This window comes from Xyrauchen texanus, chromosome 36 (genome assembly GCF_025860055.1).
Source record: "Xyrauchen texanus isolate HMW12.3.18 chromosome 36, RBS_HiC_50CHRs, whole genome shotgun sequence".
NCBI lineage: Eukaryota > Metazoa > Chordata > Actinopteri > Cypriniformes > Catostomidae > Xyrauchen > Xyrauchen texanus.
The window spans coordinates 3,031,219-3,042,646 of record NC_068311.1 but is presented as its reverse complement, the minus strand read 5'-3'; the positions used below and the strand labels follow the sequence as shown (position 1 = coordinate 3,042,646).

The following is an 11,428-nucleotide window of genomic DNA, read 5'->3' as shown; positions in this document are numbered from 1 at the left end:
ACTATCACACCTGGAGTCCCGAACTCGAATCTGAGTGACTCCAGCCAGGTCTCCTAAGCAACCAAATTAGCCCGGTTGCTAGGGAGGGTAGAGTCACATGGGGTAACCTCCTCGTGGTCACGAAACTTGTATTGAACCTGGAATACTCCTTTAAAAGAGTATACAGTACATACCGCTAGACACGAACATAATAAGAATGGCATGTTTATGGCTGTGCGATGAACTTTAAGACGAGGTGTGTTGTGTAGTTTGCAGATGAAGGTGTAAATCAATGTTGTCCTGATGATTTGCATTCTTTTCTGGAGGAATAAACCGTATGCAGGAATGTGTCCACAATTCTAGAAACTCAAATGTACAGTTTTTGTCATGCCAATAAAGGACACTAAACTGAATTGAATTGAGAATGAGAGAAAGGAGAGATGGCTCTTTACAGGAAAGACTCTTTTATTTGATAGTATAAACATCTGCCACAAGACTGAATAAAACTACAATCTTACAACACTTGTATCTCAGCAATCAGAACAAAAACATCTCTAGATTTCATCCACATCAAGACTAAAGAATATATTATAGTGTGATGATATAAAGTTACTGTAATATCTGATATCAGTGTTTGGAATGCTCAGATTCTAAATTGACTCAATCAGCACAGCTGGAAATATCAAACATTGGGAGACTGCTCTGTGTGTGTGTGAGTGTGAGTGTGAGTCTTTGTGTGTGTGTGTGTGAGAGTCTGTGAGTCTCTGTGTGTGTGAGTCTGTGAGTCTCTGTGTGTGTGTGTGTGTGTGTGTGTCTGTTTGTGTGAGTCTCTGTGTGTGTGTGAGTGTGAGTCTTTGTGTGTGTGTGTGTGTGAGAGTCTGTGAGTCTCTGTGTGTGTGTGTGTGTGTGTGTGTGAGTCTGTGTGTGTGTGAGTCTGTGAGTCTCTGTGTGTGTGTGTGTGTGTGTGTCTGTTTGTGTGAGTCTCTGTGTGTGTGTGAGTGTGAGTCTGTGAGTCTCTGTGTGTGTGTGTGAGTCTGTGTGTGTGTGAGTCTGTGAGTCTCTGTGTGTGTGTGTGTGTGTGTGTGTGTGTGAGTCTCTGTGTGTGTGTGTGTGTGTGAGTCTGTGTTTGTGTGTGTGTGTGAGTCTGTGTGTGTGTGTGTGTGTGTGTGTGTGAGTCTGTGTGTGTGTGTGTGTGTGTGAGTCTGTGTGTGTCTGTTTGTCTCTGTGTGAGTCTGTGTGTGTGTGTGTGTGAGTCTGTGAGTCTCTGTGTGTGTGTGTGTGTGTCTGTTTGTGTGAGTCTCTGTGTGTGTGTGAGTGTGAGTCTTTGTGTGTGTGTGTGTGTGTGAGAGTCTGTGAGTCTCTGTGTGTGTGTGTGAGTCTGTGTGTGTGTGAGTCTGTGAGTCTCTGTGTGTGTGTGTGTGTGTGTGTGTGTGTGAGTCTCTGTGTGTGTGTGTGAGTCTGTGTGTGTGTGTGAGTCTGTGTGTGTCTGTTTGTCTCTGTGTGAGTCTGTGTGTGTGTGTGTGTGAGTCTGTGAGTCTCTGTGTGTGTGTGTGTGTGTCTGTTTGTGTGAGTCTCTGTGTGTGTGTGTGTGTGTGAGTCTGTGTGTGTGTGTGTGTGTGTGTGTGTGTCTGTTTGTCTCTGTGTGTGTCTGTTTGTGTGTGTCTCTGTGTGTGTGAGTCTGTGAGTCTGTGTGTGTGTGTTTGTGTGTGAGTCTGTGTGTGTGTGTCTGTTTGTGTGAGTCTGTGTGTGTGTGTGTGTGAGTCTGTGTGTGTGTGTGTGTGTGTGTGTGTGTCTGTTTGTCTCTGCGTGTGTTTGTTTGTGTGTGTCTCTGTGTGTGTGTGTGTGTGTGTGTGTGTGTGTGTGTGTGTGTGTGTGTGTGTGAGAGTGTGTGTGTCTGTGATTCTGTGTGTGTCTGTGTTACTGCTGCTTGAGGAAGAGTGCAGCTCCACTCTGAATCCATGTGTCTTGATCTCCGGGACATGGCAGCTCAACGTTTGTGACCACACACACACGCTCAGCACTGCTGTACACCGGTAGTGAGATACACTCGTCTGCAGAATAACTGCCCACGGCACTCTGAAACACACACACACAGACACACACACACACACACCCTTAATTACATTTATATCATCTCATAATCCCAGAGCTCTATCCTGTGCTTAGAGTGACAGCTCTGTATGATAATGTGTGTGTGTTACCTGGGGAATCCAGGCCATGTAACACGCAGGGACGGCACATACACTGGGAGAGTCATGCTGGTTTTCAGACAGACGATTCCCATCAAAACTACAACCTTCCAACTGAAGACCACCAACCTACAGAGAGAGAGAGAGAGAGAGAGAGAGAGAGAGAGAGAGAGCTTTGTTAACAAGGAATGGCAAAGTACAGTTCAGTCATGTTAAAAACACATGTGCATTTGTACCTTCACTTGTAGTTTGGCTTCAGTGATTTTACCCCTCCATGATGCCACAAACTTCAGACTGTCCATAGAGCAATTCATCAACCTGAAACAAGTTTTAAAGGGTTCATATTCTACTTTTTTGTAGCACTTTATATTTCCCTGATGACCAATTATAATATTGCACCAAAACAATTTTCGTTATTCTTAACTGTTTTTCACCCTAAAAGATGACATACGACATTAAGCCTTGTTTTAGGATAACTCTAACAAAACTTGGCGTAGTGTATGCTTAAAACATGAAAAAACATGTTACTAGCATGTTTTAGCAATTACTAGGTTTTCTGACTAGTTGCTATACATTGCTAGCATGATATAGCATGTGGCTACGTGCTGATACCATGTTGCTAGCATGTTCTAACATGTTTCTAGGCATTCCTAGCAGTTTGAATATGTTGCTAGCATGTTGTTGGGCACTTCTAGCATGTTTTAGCATGTTGTTAGGAATTGCTAGCATGTTTTAACATGTTGTTAGGCATTGTTAGCATGTTTTAAAATGTTGTTAGGCACCGCTAGCATGTTTTAGCATGTTGTTAGGAATTGCTTGCATGTTGTTAGGCATTGTTAGCATGTTTTAACATGATGTTAGGAATTGCTTGCATGTTTTAGCATGTCGTTAGGCATTGTTAGCATGTTTTAGCATGTTGTTAGGCATTGCTAACATGTTTTAGCATGTTGTTAGGCATTGCTAACATGTTTTAACATGATGTTAGACATTGTTAACATGTTAGACACTTCTAGCACTTTAACTATGTTTTAGCATGCTGCGAGGCATTGTTAGCATGTTGTAGCATGTTGCTAGGCATTGCTAGCACGTGATTAGGCATTGCTAGGATGTTTTAGCATGTTGTTAGGCATTGCTAACATGTTTTAGCATGTTGTTAGGCATTGCTAACATGTTTTAACATGATGTTAGACATTGTTAACATGTTAGACACTTCTAGCACTTTAACTATGTTTTAGCATGCTGCGAGGCATTGTTAGCATGTTGTAGCATGTTGCTAGGCATTGCTAGCACGTGATTAGGCATTGCTAGGATGTTTTAGCATGTAGCTAGGCATTGCTAGCACGTGATTAGGCATTGCTAGAATGTTTTAGCATTTAGGCAGTCATTGCTAGCATGTAAGAAATTTGTATCAGGTATATATGATGAGTGTGTGAAATATGCTGTGTGTGTGTTTACTCGATCAGCTGTGTCTTTGTGTTACCTAGCAGTCTCTTGTCTCAGGGCGTTCAGGAAAGTATCGGGGTGAAAGAGTTCAGACAAATCCAGCATTTCAGACAGCAAACCGCCTCTCTCTGCTCTCTCAACCCATATCTGGAAATACACAGAGATCTGATTAGACATGGAGATTCAGGATTGTGATGACAGAAGTGATTGTACTGTGTTGCTGGTGTGAAGCTGTACAGTCATATTGGCTTCTTCTTTGCCAGATCTCTCCTCACACCTGCTCTTTCTCTTGTGTGAGAGATTCTCAGCTCTTTATGTTTCAATATTTGGTGTCAACTCAGAACACCTGAAACGAATCAAACTCTGAGCTGCGCTTTACTATGAAAAGTCCTGTTGTCATGTTCCTCAAACCATTCCAGAACAATGTGTGCAGTGTGGCAGGACACTTTATTTTGCTGAAAGAGGTCACTGCCATCAGGGAATACCATTGCCATGAAGGGGTGTATGTGGTCTGCAACGATGTTTAGGTAGGTGGTATGTGTCAAAGTAACAACCACATGAATGCCCGGACCCAAGGTGTCCCAGCAGAACATTGCCCAGAGCATCAAACTGTCTTCTTCCCACAGTGCATCCTGCTGCATCTGTTCCCCATATAAATGACGCACACGCACCCATATGAGGCTCTGTGTTGTTAACCGGTCACGTTCATTTGGAGCACGCCACACACACGTGCAGATGTTCAGATCAGGAGCGGCACTAAGACAAGCGCTATTAATTATTTTTCTCTTCCTTGTTCAGACTTTGGTGGATTTACAACATATCTAACTATAGCGTTTGCAATATATACTGTGTATATACTGTGTATGTGTATATATATTTTTTTTATTTTTTTTTTATTTTATTATTATTTTTTTTATTCTCGATTTAAAAATAAATTAAAAAAACGTGTCAAAAACTCAAATTTGAATGAATCGTAAAAAAACATGTTGTTAGGCATTGCTAGCATGTTTTAGCATGTTGCTAGGCATTGCTAGCACGTGATTAGGCATTGCTAGGCATTGCTAGCATGTGATTAGGCATTGCTAGCATGTTTTAGCATGTAGCTAGGCATTGCTAACACGTGATTAGGTGTTGCTGGGCATTGCTAGCACGTGATTAGGCATTGCTATCATGTTTTAGCATGTAGCTAGGCATTGCTAGCACGTGATTAGGCATTGCTAGCATGTTTTAGCATGTAGCTAGGCATTACTAGCACGTGATTAGGCATTGCTAGCATGTTTTAGCATGTAGCTAGGCATTGCTAGCATGTGATTAGGCATTGCTAGCATGTTTTAGCATGTAGCTAGGCATTGCTAACATGTGATTAGGCATTACTAGCATGTATGTACCTGACGTTTTGGAGATGCTTCTGATTCAAGAACTGACTTTTCACTTGCTGCCTGATATATCCCACCCCTTGACAGGTGCCATTGTAAGGAAATAATCGATGTTATTCACTTCACCAGTCAATGGTTTTAATGTTGTGGCTGATCAGTGTATATATTTATACAACAGATCAGGTCTTCATATATGATTGGATGAGAGATGTTCCATGAGAACTGATGTCTCAAACTATCAGCACTCGGACGCTTACCTGTTTGTATCAATACATGTGTTCGTGGCACGCACAAGTGTGTTGTTTTTGTGTGACAGAGTGCTGTATGGCCCTAAATCAGCACGACTGTGATTACCTGCAGCTGATTCACAGCAGTGCTGTTATATGGCCATACAGCACTCCTGCGAGTGTGATATTGCTTTAATATATATATATATATATATATATACACACACACACACACACACACACGAACGCACGCACACACGCGCGCGCACACACACACACACACACACACCCACACACACACACACACACACACAGTATGTGAAAGCCATCATTTAAGCTTTTTGAAAATATACAAATTGAACATTATCAGCATTATTGTTATGAATTTGCATATATGACATGAGCTGCCACTTTTTGAAATCAGTTATACAATTTACAAGTATATGTTTACATTAATTTGTATATCAAGTGCTAAAATGGTACTGTTATTAAAATAGCATATTGCAAATTTCAAAGATATGTGGAAAATTATTATTTGGTTTTCTGGCCTGCAAAATGCATTTTAAAATTAAGCACTTAAAAAAAAAATTTTTTTTAAAGCTATAAAATAGATATATTTTTTTAAAATTTGGGCTGGCATTTGTAATGTCAATTTCTCAATGCTAAATTTTTTTTCTACACTCACAAAAATATTTGAGCCTATTTTTAAGATGTATAATTTCAATTTAATAACACATTTCCATCTAATTGAACTGAATAGTCTTGAAGAAAATGTCATTAATAAAACTTGAATTTTTTTTATATTTATACATTTTATTTTGTTAAAGATTAGGCAATTCAATCACATGGAAATTTGTTATTAAATTGAAATGGATACATCTTAAAAATAAGCTAAATTGTTTTTGGAGTGTACTGGCCAATTTGGTTGCTTGGGCGAGTGCTTCAGATTTTTAATGGCGCTGCCAAAATGTTCACTGGCCCCAAAACAAAAATGACAAAGATCTGTTTTTACCATCATGGCTTTAAAAAATCTGTCCGAAGATAAATATTTTTTGCATATCTTGTGTTTTTAATACAATGTCCCCCAGGGACCTGTGTAGCTCAGCGAGTAGTGACGCTGTCTACCCCTTGGAGTCGCCTGCTTGGAGAAACACGGAGTGACCGTCATGATTTGTGAATCAGATGTTTTTGATGCTGGCTGATAGAAGATATTAGATGTGCGCTCGATGGGAAGCAAACGCTGGATTTCCGAGAGGTTTGTGAAATACAAGGAGGCATCTGCATATTTGTAAACGGTATATAATAGAAGTTTTATTGATATTTGCTTTTTATCGTTAGAAAAGACAGTTAAAATGTACAGGGAACTGTTGAGGAGAGAGTGGGAGAATGAAACAGGCGAGCACTTTAACATTATGAGCTCAAACGCGTCTGCCGCGGCTCTGATATGCGGACCTTTAAACGAGACTGTGTTGCTTCACTGTCTTTTCTCGTTAGCTGTCGCTACACGATATCGCTCAGCATTTGCATCAAGTTGAACTATTCTCAACTTTGTCTCGTCGCTTGACACGGCCACATCCTGTCACCAACGGTTGCTGTCGCTTGTGTCAGCTCGGAAATGAACGCCAGCGAGACAAGATCTCGAGATCACTGCGTTCAGAAATGCACTCTGTCCAGCCGTGTTTGAACACAAGAATGTGTTCTCATCTTGTGCTGTCGCTGGTGTCGAGCAAGCCTGAGTGTGGTTTGTTCTCTGCACAGCTGCTTGTTACTTGTACAGCTGGAGATTCGCTTACTGCCCCCTGCTGGAAACAGGTGGTACTTCAAGCTTGAGTTGGTCTGATGGAAGGAATATTCGTTATTACCGTCCATTAGGGCTGTCAAAATTGCTCAAAAATGACATTCGAATATTCCCTCTAAAAAAAACACATATATTCGAACTATTCGAATATCTGGTTGCGCATTTGGTCAATGACGCGCATTACGTCAATAACAGGACAAATTAATACAAAGAGACATAACTATTTGTATAGGTAGTTTATTTAAGTTTAAACATATTTGACAACGTATTACCTACACAAAAACAAGTAAATCAACTAATGGCCAAGACCTCACTCTCGCTGCACGCGCATGAGCACTCTTTCTCTCTCTCTCGCCCTCACGCTCTCTGCGCATAACGGTTTAAAAGAACAACAACAATAAACAAATGTTGAGTGCTGATCAAGAGTTTTGTGCAAGCAATATAAGGTCGCGACTCTTGTCCCAAATATAGCAGGCTTCATTCAGTGATTAAAACAAATTATTAACATTAATTGAAGTTTTACAGTATATAGAACCGACATTGAACGCTCCGAGCGAGCTGTGCTGTGGTAAACATGGAACTTTTCCTTGACATGAAACGGTAAATAATCAAACCAGTGGAAGCCTGCAGTGCATGAAACTGCTGTATCTAACCTACCTTATTCATGCAACATCTATTCAGTCAGTACAGTAGCCTTACATTTTAGTCATGTTTCTGTTTAACGTTAAATAAAATGAGGCACACAATTCCGAGAAATGTGACAACAAAGACCCCTCAGGCAGCACGCCCACTCGCAAAGCAGACAGCCGCACATCTGCTACCGCGGGCGCGTTTTTTTTTTCCACATTCGAATATTAATTTTCACCTTCGAATTTCTGTTTTTTAAAACTATTCGAATATATATTCGAATTTAGAATATTCGTTGACAGCCCTACCGTCCATGCTACATTTTTTACGTTATGTTATTGTTTATTTGTGCTAATGTGTTTCTACAGGTGTATATCTGCTCATTATACTCTGAGACTTAAAGGTTTAGTTCACCCATGAAAATTATCCCATTATTTACTCGCCCTCAAGCCATCCTGTCCGACACAATCGGAGTTATATTAGAAAACATCCTGGCCTTCCAAGCTTTATAATGGGAGGTATTAATATGGTAACTTAGATTTTAAAGTCCAAAAAAGTGCATCAATCCATCAAAAAATAATCCATTCGGCTCCAGGGGTTAATAAAGGCCTTCTGAAGTGAAGTGATGCATTTTTGTATGAAAAATATCCATATTTATAACTTTATAAACTATAATCACTGGCTTCCGGTAACGGCCATCCGAGAGTCGAGTTCGTGGCGTAAGCTCCGGTGAGTAGTGACAAACTTAATAAAATGTCTTCTTCTTTTATTTTGGGATAAACTATGACTAAGTTCTTCTGAGATTCACCTCTGTAGAACAATCTCAAAGAGACACCACTCCATGTCTCTCTACACTGGCTGCTGGTTGCTGCACGTATCAAGTTCAAAGGATGCTGGCATACAGAAGTCACTGGGTCTGCTCCAGCATACCTAAAATTCCCACAGAGCTACGTTCCCACCAGAAGCCTGCATTCGGCTAATGAGCGGCACCTTGTCGACTCAATCTTTGTCAGCTAAAGACACATCTATAACATCATCACTTGACCATACACTCATAATAGACAAGAAAACTATTCTTTTCTTCATCACCGATCCTCCACCTGGTCATCTAATGGTTAGAGGGAGACCTGGAGAGGACATCAAGCTACAGTGTCTCGCTCCAACTGTGAAATTTGGTGGAGGATCGGTGATGATCTGGGGGTGCTTCAGCAAGGCTGGAATCGGGCAGATTCGTCTTTTGGACGGACGCATGAATCAAGCCACGTACAAGGTTATCCTGGAAGAAAACTTGCTTCCTTCTGCTCTGACAATGTTCCCCGACTCTGAGGATTGGTGTTTCCAGCAGGACAACGCTCCAGGCTACACAGCCAAGTCAATCAAGGTGTGGATGGAGAACCACCGAATCAAGACCCTGTCATGGCCAGCCCAATCTCCAGACCTGAACCCCATTGAAGATCAAGATCACACATATAAAGAGTAAATCCAGAGAAACTCAGTGGTCTCTGACTACCGTCTCCATAAGATGAATCGCTTATGATGTATTATTCCTCTTTTGTAACGCATATATACAGTATATCAACATTATCAGGCAACAAACATTTAGCACACCTACCACACATGTATCTGAGTGAGACAGATACATTTACATATTTAGTGTTTAGACTATGTTGGAATTTAGGCATCTTGTTATGCACTAAGATCTAATCATACAGAGCAGCAGCACAGACCCTCATTAACTACTCAAACACAGTCACATTATTACATGAAGAATATCATGTAGCCGCTCTCCTCATCACACACGCTGGTGTTTGTGTGTGGTTTCAGCTGTGATTAACTCTCCCTTAGGTGGTGTTGGTGTGCTCATGAATTATTCATGAGGCCCTGTCTGATGCGTTTAATATTCACGCCACGTAGCTCCTCCTCCTTCCTCAAGGTCAGTGTTTCAGTGTGTGTGTCTATTCATGTCCAAGTCTTCTTTTATTTGGATTTTAATTCAGCTTCACATTTTTGCTTGTATCAGCAGATAACACACACACACACACACACAAACACACACGCGCACTCACACACATGCACTCACACACACTCACACACGCACACACACACACACACACACTCACACACACTCACACACGCGCACTCACACACACTCACACACACTCACACACGCGCACTCACACACACACACACACACTCACACACACTCACACACGCGCACTCACACACACTCACACACACTCACACACGCACACACACACACACACACACGCACACACACGCACACACACACACTCACACACGCACACACGCACACACGCACACACACACACACACTCACACACACTCACACACGCGCACTCACACACACGCACTCACACACACTCACTCACGCACGCGCACTCACGCACGCGCACGCGCACTCACGCACGCGCACTCACGCACGCACACACACGCACGCACACACACGCACGCACACACACGCACGCACTCACACGCACGCACTCACACGCACGCACTCACACACACGCACTCACACACACGCACTCACACACACACACGCACTCACACACAGACACACTCACACACACGCACTCACACACACGCACTCACACACACACACGCACGCTCACACACGCACGCACACACACGCACGCACTCACACGCACGCACTCACACACACGCACTCACACACACGCACTCACACACACGCACTCACTCACACACACGCACTCACACACACACACGCACTCACACACAGACACACTCACACACACAGACACACTCACACGCACTCACTCACTCACGCACACACACACAGACACACACACACTCACACACACGCACACACAAACTCACACACACACACACAACCTCACTCACTCACACATGCATTCACACACTCACATACGCACTCACACTCACACACGCACGCACACACTTAAAAACTCACTCACACACTCACACACACAGACACACACGCACATTCATATACACAGACACACACACTCACACACATGCACACACAAACTCACACACACAAACTCACTCACACACACACACTCACACACACACTTACAAACTCACTCACACACAAGCACATGCATATACACAGACACACACACACAGACACACATGCACATACACAGACACACACACACACGCATATGCAAATACACACACACACGTCGCTGTGACACGGCGCTATCAAAAACTGTGCGCTGTAAAAGTCACTTATAAAAGGGCTGTGATTCAGATACAGCTATTATCCAAGGCCAACGCACAAAAGAGAGTACAGAGCCAAAACCATGGGAAAAACTCAAATGAGTCATCTCTGACACTGTGGCCTACATTTCTGAACGAGAGATGCTTCAACACACAGCGTCTGTTGGCAGCTGTTATCCCTGACGGGGGATCTGTGGCGGTACGTCTCGTGAGACTTATTAAGTCTGATGATCGCTCTACATGGCCCTATTACAGCAGAGAAATATGCAACCGATTCACAAGACCAGGTGCATCCTGGGAAAACAAGATTCCTGTATTCCAGGATCATAACGCCAGCACACACACTAAAACTAAACAAACTTAAAGAGTTCCATGAACACCTGGATGAGGTCAAATATATTCCATGGCCTCTCAAAGAAACATATTTAATCATTATTGAAACACTTATGAGATGCGTGTGTGTGTGTGTGTGTGTGTGTGTGTGTGTGTGTGTTTACCTGAATTGCGAGTGCTCTGGACACGACAGCTCGCAAATACTGCATCGGGTCTTCAGGGCCATCCCATTTA

The 11,428-nt window shown here is 42.5% G+C and overlaps 1 protein-coding gene across 1 annotated transcript in view; it reads right to left on the bottom strand.

Annotated features, from left to right (window-relative positions):
• Positions 1 to 1,882: 1,882 nt before the first annotated feature.
• Positions 1,883 to 11,428, bottom strand: part of LOC127629610 (cytoplasmic dynein 2 heavy chain 1) — a 143,137-nt gene continuing 133,591 nt past the window's right edge. The window contains 5 exon segments of the mRNA XM_052106733.1: positions 1,883 to 2,055; positions 2,181 to 2,297; positions 2,405 to 2,486; positions 3,649 to 3,758; positions 11,359 to 11,428. The exon segment at positions 11,359 to 11,428 is cut by the window's right edge and continues 20 nt beyond it. Coding sequence (XP_051962693.1) covers positions 1,897 to 2,055; positions 2,181 to 2,297; positions 2,405 to 2,486; positions 3,649 to 3,758; positions 11,359 to 11,428 — 538 coding nt within the window. The 3' untranslated portion in view covers positions 1,883 to 1,896.